This window comes from Malania oleifera, chromosome 11, assembly GCF_029873635.1.
Source record: "Malania oleifera isolate guangnan ecotype guangnan chromosome 11, ASM2987363v1, whole genome shotgun sequence".
Lineage (NCBI taxonomy): Eukaryota > Viridiplantae > Streptophyta > Magnoliopsida > Santalales > Ximeniaceae > Malania > Malania oleifera.
Window position 1 is genome coordinate 84,913,174 of NC_080427.1, and position 19,929 is coordinate 84,933,102.

Below are 19,929 nucleotides of genomic sequence, written 5' to 3' on the forward strand. Positions count from 1 at the left end.
TTGAGGCTTTAGAAGTTTTTCACCATATGATTCTGTCAATTGATGAAAGAATTAGTAGTTGTAGCACAATAACAGTGATAAAATCAGCAAAACTTCAGTAAACTTCATGCAAGTTGTGAGTAAGAGAGAGCTTTGAGAATTTTAGAATACTTGAGAGAGATTTTGAATGTTGAATTTAATTCTTGGTATTGAATCAATTTAGCTTAGGTGTATTTATAGATGTAGAAGAGTATCTAACTTGTTCCCAAAGTTTACTTGGAGTAGGGTCCAAGATTTAAATAAGTTTAAGCACCAAGCAAATTAAAATTTCAAAATATGTCAGTTGTGTTTTTAAATTTTACCGTGTGACAATTGACTGTGAGAACTCTGGCAGTTGGCTGTCAGTGTATTTCATGTTTAAAACGCACAACCAGTATGGTGGCAGTTGCCTGTCAATAGGTAATCAGGCGCCTATCATTGAACAACTGGGTTTTTTTAAAATGACCAGAAGGGTGACAGACGACTGGCAAAACACAAGTAGTCGTCTCAATTTACCTTGACAGTCACATGTCAACACTAGATTCTTTAACATGGCAGTTGACTATCCATTGGTTGTCAGTCACTTGTCAACCAATTTGTTTCTTGTGTTTAAATTTTTTTTTGATTTATCTCTTCTTTGCTTATTTAATCTTGGAATATCAATTTGTTTTTCTTTGAAAAATAAGTCTCAAGACTTAAAACTAAGGTCTCTAAGTCTCCTTTGCCTAATGAGCTTCAAAAAGAAAAGTCATACTTGAAGTATTTACAAAGCTTGTTCTAAAAACTGATTTGACTCCTCTTTGATTTGAGTTCTCTTTGTCGCTGATCTTTGATCTTTCAAACTTCTTTGAACTTTCGTTATGGATCATTTATTTGATATAAGGCCTTCCATGTTCCTTGATCCTTGTGAGCTTTCAAGATATGTCATTTGAAGTCTAAACTTCATTTGATCTTTAACGCCCTGACCCCCTACGTGGGCCCGGAGTGCTACTAATCCATTCATTTACTTGATAATCTGCATTCTAATATCATGTATGTAGTGAAAAATATAATTATAATCTTCCAACAAATATAATACCAAATTTTTATAAATCTATATACACACCATAATAAAACCATGCATCCACCTGTATTCTCATATATATATATATGTCTCCAAAACATAATCCCCAAATATCAGTATTCACAACTATTCACCTATCTAAAGACTTCAATACATAAAACATAAAACATAAAATATACATCTAAAAAATAACATAAAAAGATACCCTTTTCTCTTTCTATTTCCCAAAAATGTTACAAAAACCTCGAGCTCTCCTCGATCTCGAGGAAATCCTAGAAAAAAAAATTCATATTTGGGTGAGACATATCTCAGTAAGGGAAGAAACAATATATTAAAACAGTGTGTGACTAACATGAGTTTATATAACAACATATTATTTAACATATGCAAATCGTTAACATAATTTCTGAAATCATTCTCTGAACCTAATCAATCACATGTAAAAGATTTAACCCACGAGATTACCCAAGGATAGAGGTGATTACCTGCCCATACAAGTAGCACCTCTCTGTTCTAATACATTTGACAACCCGAAGGTCACAATTGAAGCATACCAGAGCACTCACCTTACTCAGTAAGCCCTCAAGTATTAAATTAATCTCGTACTCACATAGTTCATACAAAAGTTTACTGGCGAAAGCTCCCAAGAAAAGGGAAATCTACCCCCCCCGTACAAGTAGTTTCCCTCTGCCCTAGCACGTTATGCAGCCTACTGCGACACCTGATACAACCAGAGCACTCGCCTTTCTCAGCAAGCCCTCGGGCGAAGAGTTCGCCTTGCCCAAATGTAATATGTTCTACTAGCATAAATACTGCTAATACCAAAATACATTATTTTGTTTGCCATTATTCTACATCTCTCAACTGTTCATGTTTTCATATTTTACTTTTCATTTCATTTCACTTTACGTGGCTCTTTCCCATTTTACATTGTTCACATTTCACACTCCATTTCCATTTCATTCATTTCCATTTTCATTTCATTTCATTTCATACCCAGTATCTTTTAGCTATTTTATCCAACATCTTTCAGTTGTTTTACCCAACATTTTTCAGTTGTCACACATTTACCCGCATCTTTCAGCTGTTTTACCCACATTTACCCAACATTTTTCAGTTGTTTTACCTGACATCTTTCAACTGTTTTACCAAGCATTTTTCAACTGTTTTACCCAATATCTTTCAACTGTTTACATGGCTGCATTAACACACACAAGCAGCATAGTTCATATCATATTTTATTCTCAATGAATTACTTACTTAACCTGCATCTCATACATTTAACATATATTTGCACAAAACTTACATTCACTCATTCCACACAATTTAGTAATAAAATTCATACACTGCTTGTAAGATAAGCCAACAAACATTTAATATTTATATACTGGAAATATCTTTCATTTCTTACATAATTATCTTGAAAATATTTTCCACTTTCATCAATTAATTTTTGCATATACGTATCTAATAAATAGCCCTAAACTCGAAAAAACATAATTTAAATGACTAATATTTTAAACCCATACCGCGACATATACACGTAAATATAACACAATTCATTTTCCATTAAATTCATAAAAATTCTGGTTTAATATATATTTTTTCCCTTACCTGATTTCTTGAATTACACCAACAAGGACTTTGAAAAATACCTGCGTTGCTAACCCGGACCCTGAATCAAAAATCCTAATTCCATTAAATTAACCCTAAATAAAATATTATTTTAATATTTCCTAAAATCATAAATTCCAAATAAATAGTTATACCCTCAAATATAACAAATTTCTCAAATCTCTCTCTCGCTTTGGAGTGGGGCCTAGAATACTCTAATTGGAACTTTACTTATGTCAAAATGATGATAATCATGACTAGAACCCCGTGGTGGTGTCTGATTATCGATTTAACAACAGATTTAACAAGAAATTGAGCAATTAGGGAAAATTTGCTTTACCCCAGGAATGGTACCTACGCCGCTCCCACAACAAATCCGCTTCAGTGGAAATGTAAATGGCGAAGTTAGGAACCCAACGGTACCTTCCGTTTTTCGATCGGTGCTCGTTAGGCCGACGAAATCGAGGAGAGAGAGGAAGAGGACGAAGGCGAGACACGGGGATGTGAGAGAAGTTGAGAAAACTTGCGCAGGACTTTTGAGTTTTTTTTTAAGTTTCAGGATGTTTTCATTAACTATATAATATATTATATTAAAATATTATATTATATAATTTAATTAATAATATTAATTAACTAATTAATTAATTATTTTTATTTATTTACTTTAATAATGTTTAATTAATTAATTAATAATTATTCTTAACTTTTTCTTTTCATATTATTTCTTTTTACTTGTTTACGTAATACATTAATTTAATAATGTTTAACTAATTAATTGATTAATTAATTAATTAAAATTTTTTTTTTCAGGTTATTACATGATCTGAATTTTGACATGGGCTTTTGGAATTTGTCCCTTTTGTCATCTGAAATCCTTTTTGCCTTTATTAACTGAAATAACATTACTTTGAAGTAGATTAAATAGCCTTACTTTGTTATCATCAAAATTAAGAGTCGTAAGCCTAGTTAGGCCAACAGTTCATATCAAGGTGGAGCTGTGGACTTGGGAGTTAATACTCGCCAAGGTGGAGGTTATTAGGGTGTGGCTTGTATTGGTATCGGCAGCCGCACCACTGAGCCGTAATTGTTGACGCTGGAGATGGACGACCACCAAACTCTGCCTACCATGTTGAATTTCAGCCACTCTGTTTGACTTCTTCCCCCTCCCATTTGTGTACATATATATATATATATATATATATATATATGTAATGTAAGTGTGTGTAATTGAGTTGTGTGGCAAGGTGGTGAGTTGTGTGGCTGTGTGTGTGTGCAGTAGAGAGCTGTGAGGTGTGTGTGTAAAGAGAGGGAGTTGTAGAGTGCGGTGTGATGTGTGAGGTAGAGTGTGTTGTAGAGAGAGAGAGAGAGAGAGAGAGAGAGAGAGAGATTAGAGTTGAGGGCAGTAGTCTCCTCCTCCTTGTAATTCTCTCCGTTTAAAGTGATTGTGTGCTCTCCCGTTGACGTAGGTCATAGTAGGTCGAACCACATAAATCTAGTCTCATATTTTTGGTTGAGTAATTTTGCTTGTGCGATTGTTGCTCGTAAATCACTTCCCAACACTGATGAACTCGCGCAGGGCTCCTGCTGGTTTGAAGTGTGGAAGATGAAGGTTTCGTGCCAGAAGGGTCAAAGAAGAAGGGTTTCATGCCGGAATAGGGCCAGGGCTCGTTCTGCTCTGGAGTCTGGCTATTTGAGAATCTGGGAGAATGGGACTGAGTTGGCATGGGGCTGGGAGCAGGAGGAACCGAGCGGAGCTGGGGGCTGTCAACTGTGTCTCTGTGGCGACAATGGCATGTGGGCACTGGGCTTTGGCCTCTGGGCACTTGGGCAATGGGCTATTGGACTTTTATGAGTTATAATTAGTAATAAACTTATAAGCGGTATCCACTCGATCCAACCCAACCCGCTAGGAAAACAAATATAAAACTGAAAAACTATATTTGACTCGTTTAACAAGCGTCGATTATAAGTTGATCAAAAAGGGTCGAATTAACGGATTTTTATCCATCCGCAGCCCCAGCCCCATATCCCGTATCCCACTGCTGCCCCACCCCCGCGCCCGCTCACTCTCTCGGAGCTCTCCCTCGGAGAGGAGCCATACGCTTGAGAATGTACAAATCGAAGCTTCAAGAGCTGTGCCATCGATTCTCATGGCAGCTGCCGGAGTATTCCTACGAGAAAGAAGGCCCAAACCACAACCCTCATTTCACCGCTTCTGTCACTGTCAATGGCCGCTCCTTTCGCACTCCCGACCACTACAGTTCCTCCAAACTAGCCCAAAACGAAGTCGCCAAGCTCGCCATCCTTCACCTCACTGATCCCCAACCTTCCCTCCCCCCAGCTACTCCTTCCACTGTCTCAGCTCCCTCTGCATCTTCTGGTAAAATGAGTAGACCGAACAGTGAATTCTCGTCTTTTTAATTTTTTTTAATTTATAAATTTTTGTTTATGCTTTTTTACGTGAGGTGCAATGTAGGTAAATTGAATAGAGTTGCTTTTGATTGTTGTTGCCTGTAAGGTCTGAAATTTCTGTTGATATTTAGTTATTTTTCTTTTTCATGAGATTTTGAGTGAGAATGAATTCCATTTGTTTTGCAAAAATTATGGAAAATATCAGGTAAATGTGGTCATTATTGTTAAATTTATTTTTTTTTTTTTTTGAGGAATGGGAGATTTTCCTTGTGACGCTGCACAATTTGAGCAGATCAATAGAATGACTAATCCTCCATTGATGCTCCCTTGAGATATGGACTTGTTAAACAAAAATCAGGCCAAAGGTAGTTCCAGGAATGGCCTTTCCATGCCTAAGTTAGTTAAGATGCTTAGGAATCAAAAGTGGTTGGTTAGGTTGAATTATTTACCCATTTACCTTAGGTTACAATGTTGCATTTGGTTCCTGGAGTGCCTATTTCTAGGAATGGATTCGTTGCAATTAGTTATACAGAAAATTGTTATGATAAAGAAAATAAAAAAGTGAAACTTTTTATGGAATCAATAACTAATATTAGACAAGGAATAATTGTTCTCAAATTTCACCATGAGAATGTCTATTCCTTTCTTGTCACATGTTGGATGGAATAAATAAGGAATCTATAAGGAATAGCTACTCTCTCTATTCTCAACCTTCTCATTGTATTCCATCTTATTCCAAGGAATAGCTATTCCGCAAACTAGACGTAACCTTAGGGTTTCTTCCTTTTGGTTTAGTTTTTTTGGTGAATTTGGTAACTTTCCATAATCATGGGATTGGTGTGGGGTGGTTTATTTCACCATTAAGGGGTATGTTACTTGCAGTATTTATGTGAAACAAGCTGTCCCACTTGTCCTAGTTGGTTGAGGGGTGCTAGGTTGCATACTTGTGCGGCCAGACAAAGTTGGTTGACGCATGCCAGGTTGTGTAATCGGTCTATGCAGCTAAACTAGACTTGGTGACTTGTGGCATAGATGGTGATCTTGAGGAGGAGGTCTATATGGATTATGGAGCAACCACCTGGGTTTGTTGGTCAGGGGGAGTTGGGCTCAGTGAATCTTCTCAAGATGTTATTATATGATTTAAAACAATCTCCCGGAGCGTGGTTTGGTTGATTCAGTGATGTAGTACTTGACTTTGGCCTTCGATTGTGTGTAGTAGATCACTTTGTGTTTTATCGTCATACTTCATTAGGTAGGATTCTTCTTATTGTGTATATGGATGATATTATAATTATGGGTGATGACAATCAAGGTATTCAAAGCCTAAAACATCTTCTACAGACTAAGTTTCAAAACAAAGATTTGGGACCATTCAAATACTTCTTGGGTATAGAAGTATCCAAATCTCGTATGTGAATTTTTTTGTCACAAAGGAAGTATGCTCTTGATCTTTTGTATGAGACTGGGCTATTGGGATCCAAACTGGTTGATACACCCATGGATCTTAATTGCAAGTTAGTGTCAGATATGAGTGATTAGTTGCCTAACCTAGGACAATACTGGAGACTTGTTGGAAAATTGAACAATCTCACAATCACTTGGCCGATATATCTATTGCAACAAGTGTTGTGAGTTAATTTCTAGATTATCCAAGGACAAGTCATTGAAACACAATAATTCGCATCTTGAGATATCTCCAAGGTGCACCTAGGAAAGGTCTCTTATATCAAGATTAATTCAAAGATATACTAATGCAAATTAGGCTGGATCACCTTCAAATAGAAGATCCATGACTGGGTACTGTGTCTTTGTTGCTAGTAACTTGGTTTCTCGAAAGGGTAAGAAACAAACCGTAGTGGTTAGGTCAAGTGTTGAGTTAGAGTATAGGGCCATGGCTCACACTACATGTGAGCTTGTTTGGTTAAAAAATATGTCGGAAGAATTGGGTTTTCCACATTTTGTGTCTATGGAGTTGATGTGTGATAATCAAGCTACTCTTCATATTGCTTCCAACCTAGTCTTCCATAAGCGGACAAAACACATAGAAGTCGATTGTCACTTTATTTAGGAGAAACTTGTGTAGTAGCTCATGACCACCACTTATGTGAAGTTGGTATGCAACTTGTTGATTTGTTTACCAAAGCTTTGGGGGTTGCTCGTGTTACATTTATTTGTAACAAGCTAGGAGCATATGATATCTATGCTCCAGATTAAGAGGAACTGTTAATGGTTATTTTAGTCATTTAGCATTATTAGTGTGTTTGTGTTATGTTAATAAGTGAGAGTTGGTACGGGTATTATGGTTATTAGCATGAGCTTGATATATATTATGAATAGAGGAAGAAACCTATCTTTGTGTTAGATCTTTTGTTTTACCCCAAGTTTCAACATAGTACATGTAGTAAAAGTAGCTCTGCTACATGGATCAAAATGTTGGGTAACTAAAAATCAACATATATGAAAAGGTAAAAGTTGCTGAAATGAGAATGGTAAGGTGGATAGCGGTATAATGTTAAAAGGTAAATTAAAAAATGAGCACAATTGTGGTAAGTTAGGCATAGCACTTGTGGAAGATAAGATAATAAAGTGGGGTTGATATAGTTTGATCACTTGCGACATAGGCAGTGAGGAGGAGTGAGCTAGTTACCCTTAGTGGTGTTAGAATGGGGAGGGGTAGTAAGGATTTAACAACCCTCAAATTGTTGGAGGAATTTGCCTAATATCGTGTAAATTGGGAAAAAAAAAAAGGATTCATTTAGTTGGCCTCACATAGTGGGACTTAAGGCTTGGTTTGTTGGTATAATATATCAATTTGGTTCAGTTTGGTAAATATATTTTTAGGCATGTTTTTCCTTTTAGATGACAAATGTTAAGGTATTTTTAATTTAAAATGAAATATAAGCTGTCATTCATGCACATTCATTTTTTGATAGAAAAAGAAATATAATAAAGAAGAAGAATAAAGAGAATTTCAACCTAGGAGAGGACAAGAAATCCTCAAAAAGAAAAGAAAAAAAAAAAAAAAGAAAAGAAAAAAATTATCAGAATCTAACTAGGAAAATGCCTTTTTAAACCCTCACTATTGTAATTCACCAAACATTGCGAGTTTGCTAATTTGCACTAGGCTTTCTTCACCTTCCTTGTGCCACCATCCAAACTTCATTTCCCATAGGAAAAGAAAACCATAACCCCATCTATAGTTGTTGGGCTTCTACATCCTTTACATTAATTTCCTCCACAAAAATAGGCAAAATCCCATGTGGAAGTTGCTTTTCTTTACTCAATCCATCTTCCTCAAAACAGGAATTCCCTCCAAACCCAACACTGGAGATGGTGGCACATAAGGTAGGTCCCCAAGTAAATCATACAACTTTGATGCATATCCATACTGTTCCTGAAATTCATTTAATAACAAATCATCATCACATGCAAACTCATTGGAAACATCGCTTTCAACCTTTGATAGATGCCTTCAATACCTTTTCCCCTCACCATTTTTAGTTAAATCTCTCTTTTGACTATTAACATCTACTTGCAACATTGCCAGTCAAGAATAAACCGTATTGTGCCTAGCCTTATCACCACTAATACTATTTTCCTCATCACTACTCTGATCCTCCATAGCTCCAAGCTTAACCTAAACATCGTACCCACGGATTACTTGAGGCTTTGTATCCCTCCCCTCATCAATTGGTACTGAGGGATGCTCATGGCCATTCTCTTATCTTGACCATATTTTTCACCCCCTAAGTAGCGACAGAAGTTGAATTTCTAGAACTAGATTTACCTTGGTCACTGTTTTTTCCTGGCCTTGCCTATCGAAACCCACAAATCCATTATCCCTTTCTTGTGAAGAATATGTAGTTGATTCCTTCTCCATTTGTAGAATAACCTCTTTTGAATACTCGATTTGCCATTTGTTTGCAAAGTCTGAGGGGCCACCCCATTAGTCTGCAATTTTTGAATCAGAGCCTTACTTATGTTTTGGGCCCGATTTAATGGCTTACTTAAATCTTGTATTGTAGTTGGACATAATGTGCGATGTATGCTTTGGGTTTGGATGTGTTCGGCTAGCTAAAGCCCCCCACTAAACATTTAGGATTCTTTTTGAAAGCCTAAAATTTGGTTTATATCCCTTAAGCCTAGCCCATACCTTTTTATTTTAGAATTTTGTACACAACCCAAGTCTAAAATCACTTGTACACCTGGACCATCTTTTACTAACCATGCATAGACAGTTAAGAGAAAAATTTGAGTTAAAGAAAATCCTGTATTGAACCGAATCGAAGTCTTCCAAATACCCTATTGTTAAATTAACCAAATTATAACTTGGTTAAACTAGGTGATTGACGTAACCATATATAATTGACTCCAAATTTTAGATTCAAAGAATTAAAACAGGTGAGCTAATAAGCTTTGATTCTAGTGTGGGCCTTCTCGAAAACATCACCACCATCCATTTGGAAGGACATGTGAAGGGATACACAAAAGGAGAAAAGAATGCATTTGTGCCCTATTTCTAGATTCGACTCTTAACATGGCAATCTTTGTCTACGCAAACAATACACATCTCTCAATTCCCAATCTTCATGCCAAATTTGCAACCAAACTATTTCTCACATTGCACTCTTGCAACTCTGAGGAGCTCTAGAGGCTTTGGACCACCCTTGAAGAAAACCAAGAAGGCCAAGAGGCCAAAGAAGAAATACAGTGGGAAAGAAGATGAAGATGATGAAGCAAAGGAAAGAAGAACACCATAGATTGTGACAAACTGGATGATTAGGATGGGGTTCTCAGTGGGGATTACCCTGATCATAGGGTTGCGTTTCTTCCCATTCTTTTATTACCTCGAGGTTGGTTTGAAAATAGATGTGTCTATTCGGTTACTTTCGGTTTACATAATACATCAATCGATTAACTGAATTAGGTCGGTTTGGTTGGTTAATTCAGTGTATACTGAGTACTACCAGTACCAACCCTAACTAGGCCCTATATGGCCCATACTAGTTACCAGAGGCCCACCAATGTTTGAGCCCATTTAACCCTTCTTGTCCCTTCCTCCTTACAAACCAGCTAACCCTAAAATCTCTAGCACTGCCACCTCCTCATTTTGCCCATCAAGGTAGTTGAACATGTGCACAATTATCAATTGTACATATTACACACTACAATTATACAATCATCAACTACATCCATATTAAAAAATATTGGTCCAATGAAAAAGAAAAATTATTTTTGAGAAACATAGGAATTAGTGTAAGTATCGTCATTCATCAACAACCAAAACTCATCCGAGTAGAATACAACTAGGCAACCATTAATTTGAAACCTTAAAAGCATTTGTCAAAGAATCAAGTACAAAACATAAGTAAAAGTGGAAACACAACTTAATAATCTAATTCTAATATCATTAATTCATCACCCAAATGGACGCAAGGGAGCCCATCAGGGCCATTATGCCCATTAGTGTCACTGTCACTCATCAAGTTCACCTATCATTTTTTTTTTAAATGGACAAAAAAAAAAAAAATAAGCAGAAAGATTTATTCATCAAATAGATATAAATGGACACCGCGGGGGGGGGGGGGGGGAGAGTTTGGTTGCTAAGTGTCAAAGCCTTGAAACTAAAAAATGATTATGAATGTCTTGAACTAAAGCAGCAAGGTAAAGGAAATTTTGCAACCCCTTTTGAGTGATTGAATCTCGTCATCTTTAGCGAAGCAGGTGTTGGGAAGTCCAATGGGCAAGGATCTGGCCATTTGATGCAAAATGGTGCTCGCACTAGGGCTCCAGAGTGGCAAAGTACAGGCCCAATCCCAGTCCTCTACTTTTCATCTCAAATTTCGGTTTATTAGTTGTGTATAAAGGTGCCAAAAAAGGACACAAAACACAACGTTTTGCTGCAAACATGTCCAGTGTCCTGTCCATGATTGAAAATAAAAAATAAAATTAATTTTCAGCATGGGTTGGAGCATCTCGGGCAAGTGTTGAAGTCCAACATGTGTCGGATACTGACACTTCAACCTTCTAGAAGTGTTGTTGTTTCCTAGATTGTGGCAATATATCTCTAGGTAAAGTCCCTTATCGCCTTAGTTGTAATGGGTGCTAAGGGTTCTACTTCAACCTATTTAGTGAAATTATTTATGGCAACCATCAAGAACTTCTATAGACTTTTGATATTCTCAAAATGGGCCCATTAAAGCGATTCCCCATTGACTAAAAGGCCATGGTCCCTTTATTGTACTAAGTTCTGTGGTAGGTTTTCATGTGATTTGCATAGGCTGATAGTGATCGCATCTCTTCACAAACTCCATAGAGTCTTTGTGCATCGTTAGCTGGTAGTATCCCTGGCTAGGGCTCTAATAGCCAAAGACACCTACCTCAAATGATTCTGACAAACCCATTCGCTGATCTTTGTGAGCACTTTTTTATGCCTTTGTGTAGAGCAAAGTTTATGACATCGTGTAGACCACTACTCCTTGGTGAATGGCATACCTTGCAAACTTTTTCTTGATCTGCATGGCTTCATTTCTCTCGGCCGGGAGATTTCATCTATTAAATAAAAGATGATCTAGTCCACTCAAGACAGTTCCAAATCTACTTGTGTTGCTTCGGTCGTTGCTTAAATGCTTATTTTCGATACTATTTCAACCTTCACTAGCCTTTCAGGTCAGTGCGTGATGAGGTACCCACTTTAAATAATGCATCTACATGACTGTTGTTGTTTAAATGCTTATTTTTGCTACTATTTTGACCTTCACTAACCTTTTAGGTCAGTGGGTGATGAGGTTGTCACTTTAATAATGCATCTATGTGATTGTTTTCAAATTGAGGTATCCAAAAAATAGTGAAGGACTGCAAAGACAGTATCAGTTCTTTAGCTTTGGGCAAGTATCTTTGTATCATAACCTCTTTGGTTTCATAGTTGATTGATGACAATCTGGGATTTGCTAAAACTCTAATACGCTCCAACCCCCCAACCCCCCCCCCCCCCCACGGGGGGGGGGGGGTGCCCGGGAGAAATCTAAACCTCTATTTGGTTGGATATATTACTGAAGGAAGTTTTTTTTTTGCAAATCAGAAATCAATACCCTGAAAATGACTTCCTCTAACAACAAAAAGCTGGTAAACAAAACGAAGACTCCATATAATTGCAGCCTCTTCTACATATCAGGCTATAAAAACATACACATAAATGATTAGGTTGATTATATAAACAAAACAAAAAAGCGGGGGAGGGAGGGGCATAATGTGTGACACGCTGGATGGAGTACAAATTGAGGACTAATGGGCCATAAAGACTAGTTTAATAGTAATAGAATGTAGTTATGCTTATCAAACTATGCAAAAAGTGGCATGGCTCTAATAAATAGTGCATACTAATAATTTCTAATGTGCATAGAAAATGTGCAGCAGCAATTTGATAAAAAATCCTGTTAGCAAATAGTTTAGAAAAATAGAGTTTTTATTTCAAGGTTCGTAGTTTAGGCAATCTACATTTTAAAACATAAAAATTCCAACACTACCCACAAAACCAAGAGGTTAAAAATTATAAATCATCAAACAGCAACGCTAGGAAAAACTTGTGTGAAATCCATCGAGATAAGGAGGGGAGCTACAAAAAATAATAACCCTAGCCCATTGCATTTCATTTTAAACCAATCATTTAGTATAAGAAACATAATTTTAGAAGCTAAGAACACCGATACTGTCCACAAAAAAAAAAAATTAGAAATTAAAAATCATAAAACAGTGAACTAGAAAAAATTCATGTCAAATCTATCGAGACAAGGGAGGGAGCTACAAAAATCAAAACCATAGCCCAATGTGGAATTGGTGGGAAGAAAAATCACAGCTGTACCGACTGTTACGGATTGCGACCATTATGTAAAGGCCGCTACAGCTGTTATGTAACCGCTATAGGACTGTTACTCCAAAAAAATTATTTTATTTTAAAATTTTTCTTCTCACTTTTGTTTTTCACCTTTCATAAATCACTCTCAATATACAATGAAGCTAGAGGGGGGAAATATTATAATGAGGATGATAATGATACAAAATTTACTATTTTTTTAAATAATCATAATTGATTAATTAACTATTTGAAAATACTAACTTGTTAAGAAAATATTTTATTTTGATAATATTAGCAATTTGATAATTATGTTCTATGGTATCAAATTGAAAATATTAACTTATTAGTAAAACTTTTCAGATTACTATGATATGAATGGTTACTGACTATTCGCTGGGGTGTCCCCTACGAGCAGCATGCTGCACTTATACCACCTAGGTGTAGCGAAAAGTGGGCGACGGTGGGCTAGTTTGTCGCCCCAAAGCGTCGCATTGTGTTAGCGCCTGGTATGGTGTCAAATATGTGAAGGTTCCTGCATCATTTTGGATGTGGGCAAGTAAAGAAGTTAGTTCAGGAAGGACTAGATTAGCAACTTAGAATATAGGGACACTTATGGGTAAAAGCATGGAAATTGTGGATGCAAAGATTAGAAGAAAAATTAATCTAATCTGCCTTCAAGAAACTAAGTGGGTAGGGGAGAAAGTTAGAGAAATTAAAAATCAGGATTTAAACTTTGGTACATTGCAAAGAAAAACATAAGAATGAGGTAGGAATTATTGTAGATAAAAACTTAAAAGATAGTGTTGTAGATGCCAAAGAGTAGGGGATGGAATTATAAAAATCATGATGGTCTTAGATAAAAAATGTTATTAGTGTTTATGCTCCTCAAGTAGGCTTAGCAGAAAACCTTAAGAGACAATTTTGGGAAGATATGGATAGTATCATACAAGCATATCAAGGTTTGAGAAAATATTCATTGGAGTAGATCTGAATGGACGCATTGGAAGGGTAATAAAGGTTATGAGAGGAATAGAGGATACATGGAGGATATGAATATGGAGACAAAAATGAGCATGGGGAGATGATTTTAGACTATGCCATGTCATATGATTTTATTACAATGAATACTTGCTTTAAGAAGAGAGAAGAATACTTAATAATCTTAAAAAATGGACAAAAAAAAAAGTCAAATAGAATTTTTCTTAACTAAGAGGGTAGATTGTTTATTGTGTGAGGATGGTAAAGTTAACCTAGATAAAAGCTTAACCACACAATATAAAGTTTTAGTGTTAGATACATGTATTTAAAAATGGAAGAGAAAGGACAAAATAAACTAGTGTGAGAGAACTAGGCAGTGGAACCTAAAAGGAGAAAATATAATAGAATTTAAAGATAAAATTATCAAAGATGGCAATTGGACTATAGAGGGTGGTGTAAAAACACTCTTTGGATCCAATAGCAAAGAAAGTTGGCGGTGGGATCAAGATGTCCAAAAAGCTATAAAGACAAAGAATTTGGTATAAAATATGACAAAAATATAGAAACATGGAAAACTTTAAAAAGTATAAAAAGGTGAGAAAAGATGCAAAAAAGGCCATTAGTGAAGCTAAACATAGATCATTTAATAATTTGTATGCTAAATTAGATACAAAAGAACGGAAAGAGACATATTTAAACTTGCTAGAGCTAGAGAAAGAAAGAGTAAGGACTTAGGTAATGTAAAAGAAAGAAGACATAAAAAAAAGATGGGGAAGTTACTTTTAGTAAGCTATTTAATGAAAACCAAGTAGAAGACTCAAACTTAAAATTGACAAATGAGGAAAAGACTAAAAATATGAGATTTATTTGCTAGATTAGAGTTAACAAAGTTAAGTTTGCACTAAAATGGAAAAGTTGTAGGACTGGATAACATCCTAATTGAAGTTTGGAAATGCTTATGTGATAAAGGATTTATATGGTTAACTAATTTATTTACCCCAATTAGAAAAATTAAAAACTAAGAAAATGACAGATGAATGGAGCAAAAACAATGTAATACTTATATAGAAAAATAAAGGATATATTCAAAGTTGTAATAACTATCGTTGAATTAAACTTATGAGTCATACAATGAAATTGTAGGAAAGGGTAGTTGAACAAAGATTAAGGCTAGAAATGAAGGTCTCAGAAAATCAATTTGGTTTTATGTTTGGGAGATCTACTACAGAAGCTGTATATCTTTTAAGAAGATTTATGGAAAAGTTTAGGGAAAAGAAGTGGGACTTGCATATGGTATTTATTGATCTAGATAAGGCATATGATAGGGTATCTAGGGAAGTTCTGTGGTGGGTTTTGGAAAGAAAGGATGTATGTAGTAGGCGTACTAATATCATTAAGGATATGTATGATGGAGTAATGATGTTAGGACTATAGGTGGAGAGACTAGAGAATTTCCAATCACAATATGTGTACATCAAAGATCTACTTTGAGCCCTTATCTTATTGCTTTATTGATGGATGAATTGAAGTAGTTCCAGAATGAGGTTTCATTGTGTATGTTGTTTGCGGATGATATTGTCTTGATTGATGAAACTAGGGTGGAGTAGAATCTAAGTTAGAATTGTGGAGAGAAACTTTAGAATCTAAAGGCTTTAGGACAAGTAGATATAAGAAAAAATATATGAAATGTAATTTCAGTAATAGTAGGAGGAATATTAGAGACAAAGTTAAACTTGATGATGAAGAAATCAATAGCAGCTGTAGATTTCGATTATGTGGATCTATTATGCAAGTTGAAGGAGAAATTGAAGAAGATGTAATGCATAGAGTTAAGGCAGGTTGGGTAAAATAGAGAAGTGCTTCAAGTGTGCTTTGTGATCATAGAATACCTTTGTAATTGAAAGGGAAGTTTTATGGGATGGTTGTAAAATCAACTATGCAATATGGATAAGAATGTTGGGCGATTAAGAAACAACATATCCAAAAAGTAAAATTTGTTGAGATGAGAATGCTTAGATGGATGAGTGGTATAACACTGAAAGATAAATTAAGAAATGAACATATTTGCAGTAAGTTAGGCGTAGCTCTTGCAGAAGATAAGATAAGAAAGGAACGACTCAGATGGTTTGGGCACTTGCAACATAGGCCATATAGTGTGTCAGTAAGGAAGAGTGATTTAGTTACTATGAGGGGCAGTAGAAGGGGTAGGGGTAGACCTAAAGTAACTTGGAATGATATAGTAAGGATTTAATAGTCATGAATTTGTTGAAAGATATTGTCCATGATCGCATAAATTGGCGGAAATGGATGCATGTATCCGACCCCACCTAGTGGGGCTTAAGGCTTGGTTGGCTGTTATTGTTTATGTTATATATTTTTCAACTTCAACCTTCCATTATTTTCTAATTATTGTATATTTGTATTATTCGTTTGTCTTATTTGTCTAATAGATTAATGAAGTGTATAATGTATTTTGTTTTATTAATTAATTTATTCACATAAGAATTTATCATGCTTAAAAATAATGACAAAGTATAAATACACATGTAATTTTTCTTTCGATGGTGGTTTAAAACAAATGTAAATTTCTTACCCTTACCAAACAACTTAGTTGAACTAAAGGGGTCAAGATACACTAAAACTCCTAAGAAGGGTTAAAACCTCAAAACGTGCAACTACACTAATATGCACAAGGTTGTACGTGCTTGAAAAAAATTCATGTCTATCACACCAGCTCTTGTTATGTAATAACATATGCTTTCCTGCTTCCCATTACACTCGTTACCATTACCTTCCGCTAAGCGCTACCACAATTTAAAACCATGGGTATAAGAAGGGAGATGGATTGCATTCCATTGGATAGCCCAAGCCAAGTGGCCTCCAATGGACCAAAAAAAGAGCAAGTCACAAAGACACTTAATTATGTTTGGACAAGTTTTGTATTTGGATTTTTATTGGATTTGGATAAAATATAATATAAAATTGTATTGAAATTTGTCTAAATTCACCCAAATCCGAATCCAAGGTCTGTAATCCATGCTGTCAAACACAGTGTTAGAAGATAGAAATACAATCACACCATGTTTTACATATAAAAAGAGAGATAGGATCAAGAATTACTTATTTTGCACTAGATTAAAGTTGAACCAAAATCCAAATTAACTTCCATTAAATGGAATTTCTTTTCTCGTTCCTTTAATATCTTTGCGAATATATAAATTCACACTAATGAAAATTATAGAGAAAAAAGTATCAAAAGTGATTCAAGAGGGACAAGAAAAGTGAGTGCCCACCAATTTGATGAATATTCCAGCCCAAAGTCAGTAAGTTGGTTAGTAGAAGTGCCTTGAATCCATTGATTGATAAAATAAAAAGATTGTTGTTGATATACAAACTTTTATGTCCATTATTCTATCCATAAGCTAAGAATGTGGAAAACCTAGTTCTTTCAACGTGTTCTTCAACCAAACAAATTCAAATGTAAAGTGTACCATAGCCCTATACTTTGACTCAACATTTGACCTAGCCACCATAGTTTGTTTCTTACATTTTCATGACACCAAATTACCAACTACAAGATATAGTACTTGGTTGTGGACCTTTGGTCGGAAGGTGACCGAGCCCTATTTGTGTCTGTATATTCCTGAATATGAGTGTGACCTTGAACCTGATATAAGAGACCTCTCTTTGGTGCACCTTTGAGATATCTTAAAATGCAAATTACTGCAATTTAGTGACTTGTTCTTGGGGAATCGAGAAATTGATCCACTCCACTCATTGCAAAGTATACATCTAGTCGAGTGACTGGGAGATAATTCAACTTTCCAACGAGTCTTCGGTACCAACATGAATTAGGCAACAAATCACCTATCTAGCACTAACTTACCATTGGGATCCATGGGTGTATCAACAAGTTTGAATCCCAATTGTCCTGTCTCATCTAAAAGATCAAGAACATACTTCCTTTGTGACAAGACGGTTCCCATATGAGATCTCAAGACTTCTGTACCCAAGCAGTACTTTAATGGTCCGAAGCCCTTGGTCCGAAACTTCCTTTGTAGGAAAAACTTTAGGTCCTGGATGCCTCAACCATTGTCACTAGTGACCACAATGTCATCCACATACACAATAAGTAAAATCTTACCAGATTGAGTATGAGGATAAAATACAGAGTGATCTACTGCACACCGTTAGAGGCCAAGCTCAAGTACTACAACACCAAATCGGCCAAACCATGCTCTGGAGATTGTTTTAATTCATATAATGATTTCTTAAGCCGACACACTGAACCCGACTCACCCTGGGTAACAAACCTAGGTGGTTGCTCCATATATACCTCCTTATGTGGATCACCATGTAGGAAAACATTCTTTACATCTAACTAACGTAGAGGCCAATGACAAGCAATGGCTAAAGAGATGAACAAAAGTTCTGAGGCAACTTTAGCAAACGGAGAGAATGTGTCTGAATAATCCAAACGATACACCTGAGGCAGGCCTTCAAACGAGCCACAAAACCATCAAGATTGACTTTCATATTGTACACCCAAGGACAATTGACCATAGACTTATTAGGAGGAAAAGGTACCAAATCCCATTTATCATTATCATGTAGCGCATGCATCTCTTCAACCATTGCAGTCCTTCATTCAGAATGGGATAAGGCTTCAGAAATAGATTTTGGAAGAGTAACAAATGGTAGCATAATAAAGAAACGTTAGTATGAGGGTGAGACGAATTTATAACAAACAAAATTAAAAATTGGATGTTGGGTACAAGTACGTTTACCTTTCCTAACCGCTATAGAAAGATCAACATCATGGGAAATAAGATCATCTGATGAAGGAACTAGAGGCGCAATAGTAGAAGCTGGAGGAGGTTCTCACCCCTTGTTGCTATGTGTATACTTGCAAATTTGGATGATCCTAGCGATGAGAAGGACTTAAACTAGATGAAGACATAGGAGGATTGGGCACAGATAATAGGTTGATCTGGAAGGCAAGGGCCGCAAGGTAGAGCAAGGGACTCATTAAGGTTAACAAAACTCAAGAAATTAGAGTAGTATGGTGTAGACTCAAAAAAGGTGACATCAGTAGAGACAAAGAATCAATGTAAAGTAGGACCATAACATTGACATTCCTTTTGAGTATAGGAATAGCCCATAAAAATACATTTGATGGCATGAGGATCCAACTTATCTATTCCTGGAGTTAATTGATGGACAAAGGACACATAACCGAATATATGAGGAGGAAGGGAGAACAAAGGAGCCTTAGGAAAGATAACCGAATATGGGATTTTACGAACAAGGACAAAGGATGACATTTTATTGATGAGGGAAGCAAGCTATGAGCACAACATCACTCCCAAAAATTTTTGGGGACATTCATTTGATACAATAGGGTATGAGTGACTTCAAGAATGTGTCTATTTTTCCTCTCTGCAACTCCATTTTGTTGTGGAGTGTGGGCACAAGAGGATTGATGTATCATACCAGAATTAATCATGTAGCTAGTGAATTGGGTATTGAAGTACTCCTTAGCATTATCACTATGAAGCATCCTGATTGGCATATCAACTTGAGTCTTTATTTGAGAATAGAAGGCATAAAAGATATTATACAACTTAGAGCGGCCTTTCATTAAATATAACCAAGTAATCCTAGAGTAGTCATCAACAAATGTAACAAAAAATTGAAACCCCAACTTCGATGTGACATGAATAGGACCCCAAATATCATAATAAACTAGCATAACCACCCGTTTGTCGACCGAGGAAGCAAAGGGAACAGGTATTTTCCCAATTGACAAGACTCACACTCAAGATTAGACACAAAACTCAATGTAGGAACTAACTGTTTCAACTTGTCCAAGGATGGATGACCAAGTGACAATGGATTTGAACTGGTGTAGTTGCGATTGTGCAGGCAATGGGAGGAGAAAGCAACTTATAGTAGTAAAGCCCATAAGGCTCACGTCTTGTGTCAATTG

General features: G+C 36.0%; 1 protein-coding gene across 4 annotated transcripts in view; it reads left to right on the plus strand.

Annotated features, from left to right (window-relative positions):
• Positions 1–4,520: 4,520 nt before the first annotated feature.
• The window catches only part of LOC131168195 (double-stranded RNA-binding protein 1-like), a 55,842-nt gene continuing 40,433 nt past the window's right edge, over positions 4,521–19,929 (plus strand). For 2 of the 4 annotated variants that reach the window (XM_058127480.1, XM_058127479.1), the window contains exon 1: positions 4,540–5,075. In XM_058127480.1, the coding sequence (XP_057983463.1) occupies positions 4,805–5,075 (271 nt within the window). In that variant the 5' untranslated portion in view covers positions 4,540–4,804. Of the gene's footprint in view, positions 5,076–19,929 lie in introns of all 4 variants that reach the window. The other 2 variants (XM_058127477.1, XM_058127478.1) reach the window with 2 other exon arrangements.